Source organism: Hylobates moloch, unplaced genomic scaffold (assembly GCF_009828535.3).
Source record: "Hylobates moloch isolate HMO894 unplaced genomic scaffold, HMol_V3 SCAFFOLD_19, whole genome shotgun sequence".
Classification (NCBI taxonomy): domain Eukaryota; kingdom Metazoa; phylum Chordata; class Mammalia; order Primates; family Hylobatidae; genus Hylobates; species Hylobates moloch.
Window position 1 is genome coordinate 48,607,309 of NW_026652294.1, and position 19,220 is coordinate 48,626,528.

Consider the following 19,220-nt stretch of genomic DNA (forward strand, 5'->3'; position numbering starts at 1 on the left):
TCTGGGCATGACTTGGGGTGGGGGCTGGTTTGCAGGGACACGGCCACTGGGTCAATAAAACCTTAGGTCCTGAGCCACCAGGGGAAGGAGGTTGGCCTGAAACCCAGGACACACATAGAATCACATAGAGCCAGTTTGTGCACATGGCCTCACATACATGAGTTTGCAAACACAAAATTACAAGGTCACATGTACCCAGATCTGCCACAGCTGAACCCAATTATAATTGGACACTATGCATGCAGGCTGCCCCTCCTCTGCCCCCCAACTCTCTGGCTCAGCCTCCCTCCTCCTGCCCCCCAGCCTCACCAGTCTCACTTATGTCTAGTCCCAGCTTCACCATTCAGCTCTTACCCATGGAGGCTTCCTGCTTTACTGTGTGAAAATCCAGATGGCCAGGCTGATTGAGCACAGCATCAGGACAAGGCAGAGGCCCAGCAGCATCCACTGTCTTTTAGCAGCCTGGCGGGGTTCCATGGCTATGCCCAGGAAGTAGGCATTGGGCAGTGGGCTAAATATCTCAGTGTCTTGAGTCAGTGACTGTTTTTCCAGGGAGTGCAGCCTGCAGGCCAGCCCCAGCACCACCAGAGACATGACAAAGCCCAGGGCCAGCAGCACCCAGTACCCAAATTTAGCCTGGTTGGGATCCAGCTTCAGACTCAGGAATGTCACTTTGTCTGTGTCTTTTTCTGTGGAAGACATGGGAGTCTCATAGGGCAGGTAGAACTGGATAGGGACCCCTGGGGTCTCCTGTGGCTGTCAGAGGAGATCTGATTGGACTACATGCCCCTGCATGCAAGGTACCAGAGGCAAGATGCTGACCCTTTGTTCAGATGTCAGCCTGGCAACCTAGCTGGACAGTGTGCAAGGAAGCAACTGAGCCGGGGGCTGGGGCGTGGGCGGTGGTCTTGGCTGAAGCTGCATCAGGCCTGGTACAGACAGGGTCCCACAGCAGCAGTGCTACTGATTCAAGCCAGGTCATGAATGAGCCAGGGGTTAAGGCTGGGTAGGGGTAGGTACTAGGACAGAGCAGGGTAAGGTGGAGCCTGGGGCTGGCCCAGAGCTGGAACCGGGGTCAGATTATCAAACCTTCAAAGGAACAGCTGAAGTCCAGCCAGCCTAAGATGTCCCCTTGGTGCATGTTCTCAGTCACCAGCCAGTTCAGCAGGGGTTTGAAGTAGGTCATGGGGGCCTTTGTAGACACCTCAGACTCCCCAGTCAGCATCTTTAGGACCTCTGGCCAGGGCTTGCTTGAGCCCAGCTTTAGAGCATCCCTGGGGGAGTGGGTGCAGCTGTGAGGCTGTGTGGGGGCATCCGCTGGTGCTGCTGAGACCCCCAGTGCACCCAATCCTGGCCCCAGCTATTGGCCAGCCAGAACTTTCCCACAGAGCTCGGCATAGTGGATACAATCACACGTTTGAAAGAAGATTAATCTGGGTTTGGATCTCAGCTCTGACATTTAGTAGCTGTGGGGCCTTGGGCAAGTAACCTTTCTGAGCCTTGGTTTCCATATCCATAAAATGGAGATGATAATGGTATCTACCTCAAGAGCCATTGTGATGATTAAATAAGCACGGTGCTGGGAGCATAGCATGCAAGCAATACATGTTAACTACTGATGATTATGATGGTTACTAGTACTACTGGTAATACTGTGATGATTATTATTCTCCTGGCCTCAAATAGGCATAAAGTCCTGAGACACTGTTTCCCGTGAGGTGCTCAGTGTCGGTAGATAGTGGCAGCTCTTCACCCCTTTCTGGTTTCAGGGAGGGTTTGGGAGGATTAGAAACATCATGAGCGTGGGAGGTGCTGTGCACACCACCTGTAGTGCTGCACAAATGTCAGCTGTGTTTCACGGCACACCCAGTCCTTAGGGGCAGGTGGTTGAGCTTTATGCTAGGTACCTTGGGCTCACAATGGGAGTATGAGGTGTGCTGAAGCCAGGGCTCCAGGCTTCTCCACTCCAGAGTCCCCAAGAGAGGCAGTGGCGGGCAGATGTTGATCCTTCGCAACCTGTTGTTCCTTGATCCAACTCTCAGGAGAGAGTTGGGACCCAGAGGCCCAGAGGTCACGATCTAGGGTCTAGACTAACAGGACCCAGGCTTAAACCTGACCTAGCAGTGCTACTTATGGACTGCATAACCTTAAGCAGACAACTTAGCCTCTCTCGGCCTCAGTTTCCTCATCAGTAAAATGGGAGCCTTGAATACCTGCCCTCATTGTGATGAGGACTAAGTCCCACAATGATGAAGGAGGGTTCGTAGCTTGCAAAGGCTTATGCGCATCACTTAATAAACAATTGGAAAAGAATGAGTTAGGGAAACCAAAGGTCAGTGGGGCCTTGGCAGAAACCACTGGAGAAGAAAAACCACAACTAACTCTAGGTAAGAGGTTCTGATGCTGGCCCCTGAGTAAGAGGAAGAACCTAGTAGGGGAAAAGCTTCAACCATTGAGAATCTACCCATTTAGAAACAGTCCTTCAGGCTGGCTGGGACAAGATGTTTGACCAAAGGGCAGCCAACAGCCCATGTGGACAGGACATGAGACCAGAGAGCAGCAGAGATGACAACTGGATGCTGCCTGGAGCTTTCAACTCCAAAGTGAAAACAACACACCCCATGGACAAGGTCAGGTGCACCATGGCTGGTGGGGTGAGGCTGGGGGACTTTGAGAACTTTGACCAGGCCCAGTTCAACCCTCCATTCCCAGCAGAACCAGCCCAGAGCCTGACTCAGGGCCAACACATTTAGGAGGATGAATCAAAAGTAGCAAAACCAAGTTTTAAGATCAATTAGGCAAAAGAGCAGCCAAGAATCTTTCTCTTTTCCCCTTGCAAGCACTCGCATCCCCTCTCCCCTCCACAAACCATATTCTGCTCTGCTGCTGTTTCATCATCTGCAAAGGTCATGACATCCTCCTTACTCAGAAACCTTTCCTCTGCCCACGGCTTAGAAAATGGTATGTGAAGTCCTAAGCCTGGAATCAGGATTTTCCCTGAGCAGAGGTCACACAGGGACTGATGAGCAATGACAAGAGATGACTCACTGGCCACATGCTTTGGTGCCAAGTCAGACCCTGAGAGCCCTGTGGACCTTGAGTGGGGTGAGGGTGGGAAGTGGTGAAAATGACTGAGGTCAAACATCCCACCAATCAGGTGGGATGAAAGAGGTGAGTTGATGTAAAGAAAACAGATATCTTGGCCAGGCGTGGTGGCTCACACCTGTAATCCCAGCACTTTGGGAGGCTGAGGTGGGTGGATCCCTTGAGGCCAGACGTTTGAAACCAGCCTGGCCAGCATGGTAGAACCCTGTCTCTACTAAAAATACAAAAATTAGCCAGGCGTGGTGGTGTGTGCCTGTAATCCCAGCTACTCTGGAGGCTGAGGCACGAGAATTGTTTGATCCCGGGAGGTGGAGGTTGTAGTGAGTTGAGATCGTACCACTGCAGTCCAGCCTGGGTGACAGAGTGAGACTGTGTCAAAAAAAGATTATCTTTGTTATTCTTCTCCTTTTTTTTTTTTTTTAGATGGGGTCTCACTCTGTTGCCGAGGGTGAAGTGCAGTGGTGTGATCTCAGCTCACTGCAGCCTTGACCTCCCAGGCTTAAGTGATCCTCCTACCTCAGACTCCTGAGTAGTTGAGACTACAGGGGCGTGCCACCATGCCTGGCCAAATTTTGTTCATTTTTTGTAGATACAGGGTCTAACCATGTTGCCTACTCTGGTCTCAAACTCCTAGGCTTAAGGGATCCTCCCATCTTGGCTTTCCAAAGTTTTGAGGTTATAGGTGTGAGCCACCATGCCTGCTTTCTGCTATTTCTTGCACACTTGCATTTGAGGACAAAACTCCCTCCTTGGTTCCCCCGCATGACCTCCTGACCCTCTTTCTATGTTCACCAAAGCCCCTTTCTATTACCTGGTATTATGAAATTAATTAATTAATTAATTAATTTATTTATTTATTTATTTATTGAGATGGAGTTTCACTCTTGTCGCCCAGGCTGGAGTGCAGTGGCATGATCTCGGCTCTCTGCAACCTCCGCCTCCCAGGTTCAAGCAATTCTCCCACCTTAGCCTTCCAAGTAGCTGGGATTATAGGTGACCACCACCACTCTCAGCTAATTTTTTCTATTTTTAGTAAAGACGGAGTTTTGCCATGTTGGGCAGGCTCGTCTCGAACTCCTAACCTCAGGTGATCTGCCAGCCTCGGCCTCCCAAAGTTCTGGAATTACAGGTGTGAGCCACCATGCCCGGCCATGAAATTTATTTATCCTGTGGTTCATCTCCCCATGTTGGATGCAGAGCAGCTGGTCTGCATGAGGACAAGTAAATGTTTACTGAATGAATAAATGACAGGCAGCCAGAGATATGAATGCAAAGAGCAGAGAGGTGCCCTTATGTTCAACATGTTCAGAAAAGCTCAAAGCTGGGCAATCAGCTAGAATAAAGCCCCGAGACATGAAAGGATGGAAGAGCAAATCTGCTACTGAGACAACAGTCATGCAAGGTGCAGCCCTCCCTAGGAGCAAAGCCCAGGGGATCAGTCCTGAAACCCCATCTGGTCTGGTGGTTACAGATAAACTGCATGGTGGAATAAAAAATATGCTCATTAGATTTGCAAAGGATACTAAATTTGTGGCAGTGTTAATCCTCTAGGAGACAGGAATAAAGCTCAAGATGACCTTGACCAATTAGGGAAATGGACCTATTGAAATCCGTTGAAATTCAACAGGAAGATGATCAAGTCGGTGGGTGAGCTCCACATCTCCAGGGTTGGAGTGCTGATCTTGGAACCAGTTAGACCTGGATCTAAGCTCACCAGGGGCTGTATTCTTTGAATGATGGAGGCGAACAGGGTAAAAGATAGTGTGTTCTGGAGTCAGTTCTGGGTTCAAAGCATGACTTTGCTTCTTGCCAGATGAATGACCCACAACACCACCCCTCTTGCCTTCAGTTTCATCATTTGTAAAAGGCAGATAATAATATCCACTTTGCAAAGTTAAGAGCTATTATTATAATATGAAACTCTGTAAGGGTACTCATCAGAGAGCGCCCCCTGTAGTAATAAATGCTTCACAGTTTCAGTTCAGTCCCCTACTCCCTCGGGGTTTGCTTTAGGACTAAAAACCACTGCCACATAGGTAGGCATGGAAAGAATAAGCTAAACACCAAGTGCAGAGAAAAAGACTCAAGGGTCAAAGTGGACCACAGGCTGACCAGAAGCATGCCAAGAGGCTACTGTGAAAGCAAACTGGATCAGCCTGGGAACTGGATTTGCGCACCTCCAAGAAGAGGTGGGAGAAACAGACTGTACTCAAGGGTGTGCCAATTGCTGCTGAGAGGGTAGGTCAGCCCCTTGTAAGGAAAGGATAAGGGGGATTCAGATGGAAGGCTGAAGCCTGAGGTAGAACCCCAGTGCTGGCTTCCTATCTGGGACAGTTTGGCCTACTGGCATATGTGTGTGCACATGTGTGTGTGTTAGTGGGAGGGGCTAAACATTGTCTTTTCTTTCTTTCTTTCTTTCTTTTTTGAGATGGAGTTTCACCTTGTTGCCCAGGCTGGAGTGCAATGGTGCAGTCTCGGCTCACTGCAACATCCACCTCTCACATTCAAGGGATTCTCCTGCCTCAGCCTCTTAAGTAGCTGGGATTACAAGAGCCTGCCATCACGCCTGGCTAATTTTTGCATTTTTGGTAGAGACAGAGTTTCACCATGTTGGCCAGGCTGGTTTTGAACTCCTGCCCTCAGGTGATCCGCCTGCCTCGACTTCCCAAAGTGCTGGGATTACAGGCGTGACCCACTGCGCCCAGCCTAAGTAGTGTCTCTGAACACAGAAGGCTACACAAGAGGAAATGGGCTCTGATTGATGTAGGAAAGACTGCAGTCTGACATGAGGAAGAACTTCCACTAGAATATAAGCTTAATGAAGCTCTGCTCAAGGTGTCTAGTGTAGTCAGGTGTGGAGAGGGAGCCTGGAGCAGGACTTCCTTAAAGGGAGATGGGGGAGCCGAGAAGAGGGCACTCACCCCAGGAGCTTCCCGGCAATCTTGGAGTTGTAGATGTCACACTGGTGCAGTGGACCCATGTGGCCCGAGGCTTTGCACAGTGTTTCGTAGAACTGGAACTGGAGCACCAGACTGAGGAAGTACCTGGTTGAGAAATGTGAGGGCAGGCTGGGAAGTGGAGACCAGGAGTGGGGAAACTCAGAGCCACTTGGGACCAGGCAGCTCTGACATGCAGTGACCACGAGGGCCCCATGTCAGCAGTCACTGCCTGGGCGGAGGCTCCTTGGGCAGGGCCAAGCCTTGGGCTGACCCTAGAGTACTGGAGGGCTCTCCTTCTCTAGCTTTCTGAACCAGCAGTCACCCCAACCCTTGCCCCCCCTCTGACCTGCTCTCCTCCAAGGGACAGCAGGGATGGTCTAGAATATTCCCATCAGCTCTGCCCTCTACACAGGACCTGATGCAAAAGCTCAAAGGATTCTAGGTCAGAGGCCTCAGAAGGCTATGCAACCCAACAGGAAGAGATGGGCAGGGGTACAGGGTGACATTTGGACCTAGGGCCTTCCTGCAAATTCTCACCCCAGTTCCCATGCCCCTCAACTCCTAGGACTGGCACTGCCAACAGGGCCCAGACCTTTACTGTATGTAGGGCACACCAGCAGAAATGTGGAACTTGGCACCTGCATCAAAGTCTTCCTCTGAGCGAGGAACAGGGGGGCACAAGCCCTGGTATTTCAGCCTGGCAGGGAAAAGGCAGAGAGCTTGGTGGTGGTGTCTGGCAGGTTCTCAGAGCCCCTTCCCTTCCCTTCCCTTCCCTTCCCTTCCCTTCCCTTCCCTTCCCTTCCCTTCCCTCCCCTCCCTTCCCTTCCCTTTCCTCCTTTCTTCCTTTCCTTCTTTTCTTCTTTCTTTCTTTTCTTCTTTCTTTCTTTCTTTCTTTTTTTTTTTTTCAGTCTTGCCCTGTTGCCCAGGCTGAAGTGCAGTGGCGTGATCTCGGCTCACTGTAACCTCCCCCTCCTGGGTTCAAGCAATTCTCTTGTCTCAGCCTCCCAAGTAGCTGGGATTATAGGCGTGAGCCACTGCACCTGGCCTGCCTTTTTCTTTTCAAAGCACCTACATGTCTATCAAAACTGGACTTGGCAGGCTGAGGATACCTAATGCATTTTTATTGATTAAATAAATGAAAACACATGGGATTGGGAATCAGAGTAAAACAATAGCAGTTAACACTGACTGAACACTTCCTCTATGCTCAGAACCATGTCCGGCTCTCCACAGACTCATGCGTCATGCACTCAACACCATCCTGGTCTCTGGGGGAGGGACCGGTGGGGGAGCGGGGGAGGCAAGGCCCCTGCTTACATCCTAACAGTGGGGGACAGATTACAGACCAATAAACAAGGTCATTTCATCTAGTAAGAAGTCTTGAGAAGAAAACAGAGTAACATCCCTGTGGGGCAGTAGTACTATTATTCCCACTTTGCAGATGAGGAAACCAAGGTTTGGAGATCAGGGAATTGGCCGCAGGACACAGAGCTAGTCATAGTCACATCCTGATAACCTGAAGGTCTGGTTTTGCCCCTCCGAGATGTGCGACTGTGGGAAAGTTGCTGATTGTCTCTGAGTCTTGTTGTAAAACATCTATGAAATGGAAGGAAGTAGGCAGAGTGTGGTGGCTCACACCTGTAATCCCAGCACTTTGGGAGGCTGATGTGGGACGACTGCTTGAGCCCAGGAGTTTGAGACCAGCCTGGGCAACAAAGTGAGACCCTGTCCCCATAAAAAATACAAAAATGAGCCAGGTGTTCTGCTGTGCATCTGTAGTCCCAGCTACTCAGGTGCTGAGGCAGGAGGATCACTTGAGCCCAGGAGGTCAGGGCTGCAGTGAGCCATGATTGCACCACTGCACTCCAGCCTGGGCAACAGAGTGAGACCCTGTCTCAAAAACAAGGCTTCATCATTGGCTCACTGGAGCCTCTGAACCATCTCCAAGGTCAACAGAGTGTCAAGAGCTTCCCTCCCAGTTGACAGGGCCTTATTCAAGGTCCAGGGAGTTGCCACCCCTCCTGCTTAGCCCCTGGGTTCCGTCAGCTGGAGTGATGGGCAGGGCTGACAGAGGCCTCCTGCAGGTGCCTCAGATGGCCTATGAGGGTGACCTTAGAGAGGCACAAGGTCAAGACTCTGCCCAACAGGGACACCTGCTCCTGAAGTCAAGGGTGGGAGTGAGAGGACAAGGGGAGGAGCTCCCAGCTCTGCCACCTGCTGGTTTGCCGTGTGACCTCAGGCTGGTTTGTGACCTCTCTGAGCTTCAGCTGTTGCTTCTGTGAGCTGAGCGTTTTGAAATGATCACAACGCAAGGTGGTTGTAAATGTTCAAATTAAACATAAGAGGCCGGGCACAGTGGCTCATGCCTGTAATCCCTGCATTTTGGGAGGCCTAGGCAGGCAGATCGCTTGAGCCCAGGAGTTTAAACCCGGGCAACATGGCGAACCCCATCTCTAAAAAAAAAAAAATTGCACAAAACTAGCCAGCGTGGTGGCGCACGCCTGTAGTCCCAGCTACTCAGGAGGCTGAGGAAGGAGGATTGATTGAAGCTGGGAGGTCGACTGGGTGGAGCCAAGATGGCCGAATAGGAACAGCTCCGGTCTCCAGCTCCCAGCCCGAGCGACACAGAAGACTGGTGATTTCTGCATTTCTGCTTGAGGTACCGGTTTCATCTCACTAGGGAGTGCCAAACAGTGGGTGCAGGACAGTCGGTGAAGCGCACTGTGCGCGAGCCGAAGCAGGGCGAGGCACTGCCTCACTCAGGAAGCCCAAGGGGTCAGGGAGTTCCCTTTCCTAGTCAAAGAAAGGGGTAACAGACGGCACCTGGAATATCGGGTCAGTCTCATCCCAATACTGCGCTTTTCCAACGGGCCTGGAAAACGGCACACTAGGAGATTGTATCCCGCACCTGGCTCGGAGGGTCCTATGCCCACGGAGTCTCGCTGGTTGCTAGCACAGCAGTCTGAGATCAAGCTGCAAGGCGGCAGCGAGGCTGGGGGAGAGGCGCCCGCCATTGCCCAGGCTTGCTTAGGTAAACAAAGCAGCCAGGAAGCTCGAACTGGGTGGAGCCCACCACAGCTCAAGGAGGCCTGTCTGCCTCTGTAGGCTCCACCTCTGGGGGCAGGGCACAGACAAACAAAAAGTCAGTAGGAATCTCCAGAGACTTAAACGTCCCTGTCTGACTGACAGCTTTGAAGAGAGTGGTGGTTCTCCCAGCACGCAGCTGGAGATCTGAGAACGGACAGACTGCCTCCTAAAGTGGGTCCCTCACCCCTGAGCAGCCTAACTGGGAGGCACCCCCCCAGAAGGGAAAGACTGACACCTCACGGGGCCAGGTACTCCTCTGAGACAAAACTTCCAGAGGAACTATCAGACAGCTGAATTGGTGGTCTCACGAAAATCCGCTGTTCTGCAGCCACCGCTGCTGACACCCAGCCAAACAGGGTCTGGAGTGGACCTCTAGTAAACTCCAACAGACCTGCAGCTGAGGGTCCTGTCTGGTAGAAGGAAAACTATCAAACAGAAAGGACATCCACACCAAAAACCCATCTGTACATCACCATCATTAAAGCCCAAAAGTAGATAAAACCGCAAAGATGGGGAAAAAACAGAGCAGAAAAACTGGAAACTCTAAAAAGCAGAGCACCTCTCCTCCTCCAAAGGAACGCAGTCCCTCACCAGCAATGGAACAAAGCTGGATGGAGGATGACTTTAACGAGTTGAGAGAAGAAGGCTTCAGACGATCAAACTACTCTGAGCTACGGGAGGAAATTCAAAACAATAGCAAAGAAGTTAAAAACTTTGAAAAAAAATTAGAAGAATGGATAACTAGAATAACCAATGGAGAGAAGGGCTTAAAGGAGATGGAGGAGCTGAAAGCCAAGTTTCGAGAACTACGTGAAGATTGCAGAAGCCTCAGTAGCAGATGCGATCAACTGGAAGAAAGGGTATCGCAGATGGAAGATGAAATGAATGAAATGAAGCGAGAAGGGAAGTCTAGAGAAAAAAGAATAAAAAGAAATGAACAAAGCCTCCAAGAAATTTGGGACTACGTGAAACGACCAAACCTACGTCTGATTGGTGTACCTGAAAATGACGGGGAGAATGGAACCAAGTTGGAAAACACTCTGCAAGATATTATCCAGGAGAACTTCCCCAATCTAGCAAGGCAGGCCAACATTCAGATTCAGGAAATACAGAGAACGCCACAACGATACTCCTCGAGAAGAGCAACTCCAAGACACATAATTGTCAGATTCACCAAAGTTGAAATGAAGGAAAAAATGTTAAGGGCAGCCAGAGAGAAAGGTCGGGTTACCCACAAAGGGAAGCCCATCAGGCTAACAGCTGATCTCTCCGCAGAAACTCTACAAGCCAGAAGAGAGTGGGGGCCGATATTCAACATTCTTAAAGAAAAGAATTTTCAACCCAGAATTTCCTATCCAGCCAAACTAAGCTTCATAAGTGAAGGAGAAATAAAATACTTTACAGACAAGCAAACGCTGAGTGATTTTGTCACCACCAGGCCCGCCCTAAAAGAGCTCCTGAAGGAAGCACTAAACACGGAAAGGAACAACCGGTACCAGCCACTGCAAAAACATGCCAAATTGTAAAGACCATCGAGGCTAGGAAGAAACTGCATCAACTAATGAGCAAAATAACCAACTAACATCATAATGACAGGATCAGATTCACACATAACAATATTAACGTTAAATGTAAATGGGCTAAATGCTCCAATTAAAAGACACAGACTGGCAAACTGGATAAGGAGTCAGGACCCATCAGTGTGCTGTATTCAGGAAACCCATCTCACGTGCAGAGACACACATAGACTCAAAATAAAGGGATGGAGGAAGATCTATCAAGCAAATGGAAAACAAAAAAAGGCAGGGGTTGCAATCCTAGTCTCTGACAAAATAGACTTTAAACCAACAAAGATCAAAAGAGACAAAGAAGGCCATTACATAATGGTAAAGGGATCAATTCAACAAGAAGAGCTAACTATCCTAAATATATATGCACCCAACACAGGAGCACCCAGATTCATAAAGCAAGTCCTGAGTGACCTACAAAGGGACTTAAACTCCCACACAATAATAATGGGAGATTTTAACACCCCACTGTCAACATTAGACAGATCATCTAGACAAAAAGTTAACAAGGATATCCAGGAATTGAACTCAGCTCTAAACAAAGTGGACCTAATAGACATCTACAGAACTCTCCACCCCAAATCAACAGAATATACATTTTTTTTCAGCACCACACCACACCTATTCCAAAATTGACCACATAGTTGGAAGCTGGGAGGTCAGGGCTGCAGTGAGCCGTGATCATGCCACTGTACTCCAGCCTGAGTGACAGAGTGAGGCCCTGTCTCAAAAAACAAACAAAAAAAGTATGAGCTAGGCCGGGCGCGGTGGCTCACGCTTGTAATCCCAGCACTTTGGGAGGCCGAGGCGGGCGGATCACGAGGTCAGGAGATCGAGACCACGGTGAAACCCCATCTCTACTAAAAATACAAAAAAAAAATTAGCCGGGCGTGGTGGTGGGCGCCTGTAGTCCCAGCTACTCGGAGAGGCTGAGGCAGGAGAATGGCGTGAACCCGGGAGGCGGAGCTTGCAGTGAGCCGAGATTGCGCCACTGCACTCCAGCCTGGGCGACAGAGCGAGACTCTGTCTCAAAAAAAAAAAAAAAAAAAAAGTAAGAGCCTGTTGCAGAGCCAGGAGCACCCCCTGGCAACCCCAAATCACACTATGACCAGCAGACTGAAGCTGGTCAGTCCGAGGCTTGCCACATATGGAGGAGCCCTGGTCACAGGCATTTATTATCCCCTCAAATGGCCAGGGGTCAGTGATGAGGTGTAACACGGGGGTCCCTCACTCGAGAGTGATGCCTCCCGACTGCTGGTGGGTTCCCATGGCAGCTTGGGGATGTTAATTAAGCCCGAGGTAGGCGTGTGTGCATTTTAGGGGCCTGCCTCTCTCCCATGGGGAGTCTTTCCCCAGAAAGGAAAGTGCTCAGGCCCCCGCACACTCCATTGCCTGGCACCAGGAAGTGAGGGAGGTGTGGGAGGGCCTGCCTGGTGGTCAGTGTTCTGTGACTGGAGAAGCTCAGTTGCAATTATTATGCGAGCTTCCCAGCCACGCAGGGAGCAGGTGGGGCCAACCACCAGAGTCCATTTTTCACAGATGAGGAGACTGAAGCCTAGAAAGGCTAAGAGACCTGCTCAGTGCCTGCGTGGAAGATTATAGAGAGGTTCTTGTGCTGCAGAAAGTCCTGGAAATGGCCCATCTGGTGGAAGATGGTGCCCAACCCACCTGAGGTTCCACCACTCCTGATTGTAGATGTCCTTCCAGATGGTGCCGTCAAAGACCTTCCAGCGAAACAGGTCCATCAGGTAGCCGAAGGGGATGAAGGCGATCTTCTCCAGGGCAATGCGCATCAGGAAATTGACCTCATCCTCTGGGAAGAGGGTGAGGGCAGTCAAGAGGCAACCCCTGGGATCTCCTTCCCGTAGCTTTGCCTGAGAGCCCTGACCCCACCGAGCCCTAGCTGCGGCCCCAGGCTTGTGCTGCCCTCCTGCTGGGCCCTTGATCCTCATCACCTGAGTCCTGGTGCTAGAGGCTGAGCAGGCCTATGTTGAGCAGGTGCTTGTGGGAGGAGGCTGAGAGGGTGATCACAGACCCCACAGCCTCTTCAAAGGCTGGGTTGGCGCCTGCGTGGAAGATGATGGAGAGGTTCTTGTACTGCAGGAAGTACTGGATATGGCCCATCTCATGGAAGATGGAGAGCAGGCCTTCTGTGGTCACTTCCGTGCACTTCTTTATTCTACAAGCAAAGAGCATGGGTCAAGGAGCATGGAGAAAGGGAGTTTCCCCATTCAGACTCCTCGAGGGATTGGGTGGTCAGGTGGGAGCCCAGACAGGCCTTGGAAGTTGTTCTTCTTTTTTTTTTTTTTCTTTTGAGATGGAGTCTTGCTCTGTCCCCCAGGCTGGAGTGCAACGGTGCGATCTCGGCTCACTGCAGCCTCCGGCTCCCAGGTTCCAGTGATTCTCCTGCCTCAGCCTCCTAGCTGGGATTACAGGCACACACCACCATGCCTGGCTAATTTTTGTATTTTTAGTAGAGACGGGTTTCACCATGTTGGCCAGGCTGGTCTCGAACTCCTGACCTCACGTGGTCCACCGCCTTGGCCTCCCAAAGTGCTAGGATTACAGGCGTGAGCCACCGTGCCTGGCCGGCAATTGTTCTTTCTTACTCCAGGCCCCATATCCAACCTGCGACCAAGCCCTTTGCTCTCATGTCACCTTTCCTTCTGTGTTTCTCACTTGCCTTCCCCTTCCCCTGCCCCAGCTCTCCCCTGCCCATACCTAAGACAGCCAGACAGGGGAGAGGAGAGGGCCGGGTGTGTGGTGCTGCCATGAGCACCTGAAATCGTTGTGGTAGAAGTTCCAGGCAGAGGTGTGACACTCCACCTCTCGCCCATCAGTTGGCCTCATCAGCATCGACTTTTTCCAGAAACTGGGTGGGGCGGGCAGCAGCGCCAAGGAGGTGAAGAATGTCTCAGCCTCTTCCAACATTTTATCTGGCTTCTAGTGCTATGGGAGAAGAGGGGGTGTGGAGGGTGCTGCCCTGTTTGCCCAAGGATGCCGATGGGGAGGGGCAGGGACAGACAGGCCAAGCACTAACCTGGCCTTTCATGATCTTTGTGACATCCTCAGGGATCTTCTTCGGGAAGGGCAGGACCGGGTCTAAGATGTTGACCCAGGACTGAGCCCACATGTTCCCTGGAAGAAGAGGAGAGGGGCTAAGAGGAGGCTGGAGACAGTCTCTGCCCTTATCTGGCACTCACCTCAGCCACCAGCAGGGCCTTTACCCAGGAGGTGGGCAGGGATGGGCCCCCTCAGGCCGATGAGCTCGGGCCCACAGTGGCGGTGGAGGGCCCTGCGCAGGTTCAGGTAGAGTGGCCGCAGCTCCTGGAAGAGCCGCTCTAGGTCTTGCTCCAGGGTATCCAACTCATACTTGGAGCGCCACAAGGCCCCCATGTCTTTGTAACCTAGGACAGGAGAGAGGACTCACTAGGAGCTCACCATCTCACCCTTTAGCCCTGGCCTAGCTGACAGGAGACCCAGACGCCTTCTAAGGAAGCCACTCAACCTCGCTGACCCTCTGGGTCTTCTTTGGCAAAACGGGGAGGGTACCTGCCCATTTCAGAAAGGCACTGAGCAAAGTCCATGATTCGAGCTCCCCACCATGCCTGCAAGGCCCTGAGTCCCCTCTTATCCCACCTCATCCTTAGCCCTGTGGCCACCTGGGCTTCTTTCAGGTCTTCCAGAGCACCGGCTCCTCCTGCCGCAGAGCCTCTGCCTAGGATGCTCTTCTTTCACATCTTGCTCCCCCTCTTTTGCCCATCTTTCAGGTCTTGGATAAATGTCAGAGGCCTTCCCTGTCCACTTGTCTGCAGCAGCCTCTTCTCACTCTCTTTCTCAGCAGCCTCTTCCTATTCCGCATCACCCCAGGTGGTAGTGAGAGACGGGCGTTTACTGAATATGGTCTGTCTCCCCGCAGGACTGTAGGTGCATGAGGGCAGGTGCCTGTCTTTTCACCTATGTGTCATCAGAACCTCCCCAACACCTAGCACATAGGTGCTGTATGAATATTTGGAGAGCCCAGCTGCAGGGCTCATAGGTCCTTTCTCCAGGGCCCTACGGTCACCTTCACCCTGGGAAAGCTCAGCTTTGCCCCTTCCTTGCCATCGCTCCAAGTTCCGTGGCATCCCGTCTGCTCACTGTTGAGCTGTGCAGCCTTGTTGCTGAGCTCCACATAGCGCTCGAAGGTGGTGCAGATCTGGCGGCCCACGGCATCCTGCCAGCCCTGCCAGGCCCACAGCAGCTCCTCTTTGTCCCTGGAGGTGGCCATGACTTCTTCAAGTTCTATGCCTAGAAAAGGAGCCATGGGGGACCCATTCCCACCTGCCTCTTCCCTCACCCTCCTGGCAATAAGGGAGGGTGGTTGGGTGCTGGGAGGGGCCCCCGGAAGGGACTGAGTGCTGGAGATTCTGTGGTTGGGTGGGACAGGGCTTGGGTGCTCACCAGGCTCCAGGGACAGGCAGGGCCCCTCATTCAGGCACACCTGGGCCATACTGTATGTCATCTCCATGCAGGCCAGAAGCTTGTTATACTGGGGGGACAGGTGTTACCTAGGGTAGGCTGGTGCCCCTGGGCCCGCCCCCAGTGCTCACCCCACCAGCCAGGAGAGATCGGCACCCCCACCTCTACTCCTCTCCTTCTCCAGAGGAAGTTCTGATCCTGCCACTCCTCCACCCCCTGCCTCCCTCCTGCTCCAGGCACTCTGGCTCCCCCACCAGACCCCTGGGGCCAGGGAGCATGTGCCTAAAGGCCTGGGGGCTCCATCCATCACCTCCCGCAGCTCGTCCTTGAGCAGGGCTGCCTTGTCTATGTTCTGCAGCTTACTCAGCATGCGATTCACATCCGGGTCCTGGAACTGGGCGACTTTAAACAGGCAGGCCTGGGTGCCAAAGTAAATCATGAACTGGGACCTCTCCATGTCCTTGTGCAGCTGCAAAGAGGGCCAGCAAGCTTGGGGGACAGGGGAAGGGTCCCACTTGACCTCCAGGGCCATGGCACCCTAACTGACTCCCTAATCCCATTGGCTTAGGGAGCAAGATTTGCTAAGAGGGAGAGGGCAGAAACCTGGGTCCCTAAAAGCAAGGAGGTGAGATTTACAAAGGACAGGAAGCAAGAGATTCTTGCCCGGAGGAAGTTTAGGGCTTCCAGGAGGCCCAGAGCTTGCAGCCCACTTTGACATGTACACCGGGGCTTCCCTTGTTCCTCTGGCTTGGGATGGGGGCAGGAGGTGTGGTGCCCCATGGTCCCAAATCCCTGAAAAGAGCAAAGAGAGGAGAGGCTGGGGTGGAGGTGGTACCACACCATCTCCTCCTGATTTTTCCTGGTGATGTTGGTGACATAGTTCCAAGTGGCCTCCATGAACTTGTTCAACACCACTTCAGCTGTTTGGTCATAAAACTACAGGAAGATCTTGGCCTTGGTCTCACTGTGGAAGTCATCTGCAGGGAAGGATATGGGCATCATGTGCTGAGAAGGTCCTGTCCCCACTCAGTCCCCTTGTCTGGTCCCATGCTTCTTGGGGTCCCAGCCACACCTAAACTATGTTCACCCTTGATCCTGAGCCAAGGCAAGAGCTGCCCATAACAGAGGAGCACAAGTAGGGAAGGTCCAGGGCAAGTCCACCTTGCTCCCATGACCAAGACAGCTGCAGAGCTGGGTGAGGCTATGGGCCAATCACGAGCCTGCTCCATATTGTGACATCAGGGGCCAGAGGCTCAGCCACAGAATGTTAGAACTGGAAATCCCCATCCACCTCCTGGTCCAACTGTCCCCATTTTACAGGTGGGGAGACTGAGGTCCAGAAAATCAAGCCAAATGATCTGGTTCATGTAGTTAGCTAATGGTGAGCCAAAAGGAGGAACCAGGTGTCTTGACTTTTAGGCCAGAACTTGTTCTGCTCTCCTCGGCCACTTTTCCCTGGTGCTGGAGCCACCCTTGGGTTATGGCCAGGGATTGATGAGGCCCTCCCTCCATAGGCTGGGACCACTTCTGAGCAGGTGGATGGGATGATGGATGGATGGATGGATGGATGGATGGATGCGATATATCTGGGTCTCTGGAAGCCAAGTTGTCTCTCTAGGTTCTTCTAACTTGACCGCTTATGTTCACATGTTTGGGCTTTTTCTGTCTTGTAGGCTGTGCAATCAACCCCAGGGCTGTGCAGTGCCCTCCCCATCACACCTGTTTCTCCAGGGAGACCCTGATGTTATGAGTTTGCAATTAGGAGAGGGCACACGAGGCAGGGACTGGGTGGAGTGTGGAGAGGTGAGGCTGGCACCTTCCATCCAGGGTGCATGCCCGTGAGTACCTGGGCCTGATCTGAAAACCAGCTGGCAAGACACCAGCTCTCTGTAGGCCTGTGGCTACCCCCAGTACTCTTGCACTGAGGTCTGTGGAGGCCAGCTCCATCTGTCTCACCTTGGATTTCTCCTCAGACTCACTTTCCTCCACACTCAGAATCCCTGCACCCTGTGTTGCCTTCCATCACTCTCAGCCCACAACGGCTCACATCTTCAAAAAGGCCCTAACTCCACACGTGGACTGATATCACGACTAGAGAAACTGACCAAATAACCCCCAAATATGATCCATTATGGGTAAAATAGATTTATAACATGAGGAAAGAAAGAAAAAAATAGTGACATTTCTGGTTAAGCTGATCAACTGAGCTCACAGGGAAGTCTCCCTTCCTGCTTCAAGCATATAGACATAGTCCATTCTCACATTGCTATAGAGAACTACCTGAGACTGGGTAATTTATAAAGAAAAGAGGTTTAATTGACTCTACAGTTCCACAGGTTGTACAGGAAGCACGGCTGGGGAAGCCTCAGGAAACTTACAATCATGGTGGAAGGCGAAAGGGAAGCAGGCACATCTTCACATGGTGGCAGGAGAGACAGAGAAGGGGGAGGCGCTACACACTTTTAAACAACCAGATCTTGAGAACTCGGTCACTATCATGAGAACGACAAAGGGGAAGTCTGCCTCCATGATTCAACATGCCCACCTCTCCTGTAACACAGGGGAGGTCAGGGTGCATCCATCCAGAGAGCTGCAGCATTGGTGTGGGGGGATAGCCGATCCCAATGGAAATGACATCTCTGCCAAGCTGGGAGCCCCTGCAAGCATCAGCTGCATGCATGGGACTGTACAGGCTGTTCCAACCCAACTGAAGATGGCTGATAGGTCCAGTTTACTAAGTATAAGAGAAAATCCAGTTTTAGGAGGGACAATAATAATTACCAACCCTCACTGTGCACTTTCCAGGTGCTAGGGACCATTTGGGGGCTTTCAACATATGAATCCTCACAACAAACCCATGAGGTAAGTACTGTGATCAACACTCCCATTTTACAGATGAGGGAACAGAGGTACAGAAAGGTTGAGGAATTTGCTCATAGTCACACAGCCAGCAAATGGTGGAAGTGGGACTCAAATTCATATGGTTGGTTCCAGAGCTTGTGGTAAACTGCAGACACAATGAATGAAGCAGACTGCAACGGAGGAAGGACAAGTCTCAGAGCAATCCAAAAGAGACTTAAAATGCAGGTCTTCATGCCATATATAAAAATTAACTAAAAAATGGATCGCAGCTTATTTTCTTTTTTTCAATTTAAAAGAGCACATTTAAGTCTGGGCGCAATGGCTCATGCCTGTAATCCCAGCACTTTGGGAGGCTGAGGCAGGTGGATCACTTGAGGTCAGGAGTTCAAGACCAGCCTGATCAACATGGTGAAACCCCATCTCTACTAAAAATACAAAAATTAGCCAGGCGTAGTAGCACATGCTTGTAATCCCAGCTACTCAGGAGGCTGAGGCTGGAGAATTGCTTCAACCTGGGAGGTAGAGGTTGCAGTGAGCCAAGATCACACCACTACACTCCAGGCTGGGTGACAGAATGAGACTCTGTCTCAAAAAATAAATAAAATAAAAATAATAAAATAGTACATTTAACACCTTATCTTGGACAATGTGACAGTCATGAGATCTTTGTGTAGGAGAAGAAAGAGGGAACAAAAGAGCAAAGTCTACAAAATTCTTAGAACATAGGGGGAAGTTTCATGACATTGGATTTGGCAATGATTGCTTGGATATGACATCAAAAGCACAGGCAACAAAAGAAAAAATAAGCAAATTGAACCTCATCAAAATTTTAAACTTTTGTATATCAAAAAACACTGTAACAGAGCAAAAAGGCAATCCATGGGATGGGAGAAAATATCTGTTACTCTCAGATCTGCTAAGGAATTAATACCCAGAACGCATAAAGAACTCCTCAAACTCAACATTCAGAGATGGGCAAAGGGCCAGGCGTGGTGGCTCACACCTATAATCCCAGCACTTTGGGAGGCCGAGGTGGGTGGATCACCTGAGGTCAGGAGTTCGAGACCAGCCTGAACAATACGGTGAAACCCCGTCTCTACTAAAAAAAATACAAAAATTAGTTGGGCATGGTGGCGGGCACCTGTAGTCCCAGCTACTCAGGAGGCTGAGGCAGGAGAATTGCTTGAACCCAGGAGGC

General features: G+C 51.3%; 1 protein-coding gene and 1 long non-coding RNA gene across 2 annotated transcripts; one reads left to right on the plus strand and one right to left on the minus strand.

Moving 5' to 3' along the window:
- Positions 1 to 336: 336 nt before the first annotated feature.
- Positions 337 to 16,302, minus strand: LOC116458382 (angiotensin-converting enzyme-like protein Ace3). Its single transcript, XM_058431757.1, is given in 14 exon segments — positions 337 to 689; positions 1,090 to 1,274; positions 6,027 to 6,149; positions 6,643 to 6,741; positions 12,368 to 12,512; positions 12,655 to 12,878; positions 13,479 to 13,648; positions 13,740 to 13,837; positions 13,927 to 14,106; positions 14,840 to 14,989; positions 15,143 to 15,230; positions 15,524 to 15,629; positions 15,996 to 16,137; positions 16,233 to 16,302. Coding segments are annotated over 11 exon segments (1,794 nt in total). The 5' UTR covers positions 15,210 to 15,230; positions 15,524 to 15,629; positions 15,996 to 16,137; positions 16,233 to 16,302.
- A 156-nt stretch (positions 16,303 to 16,458) lies between these two features.
- LOC131382016 (uncharacterized) lies at positions 16,459 to 18,283 on the plus strand. The gene is made up of 3 exons (XR_009211162.1): positions 16,459 to 16,541; positions 17,966 to 18,022; positions 18,155 to 18,283. It is a non-coding gene; the product is annotated as an uncharacterized LOC131382016 (long non-coding RNA).
- Positions 18,284 to 19,220: the final 937 nt, after the last annotated feature.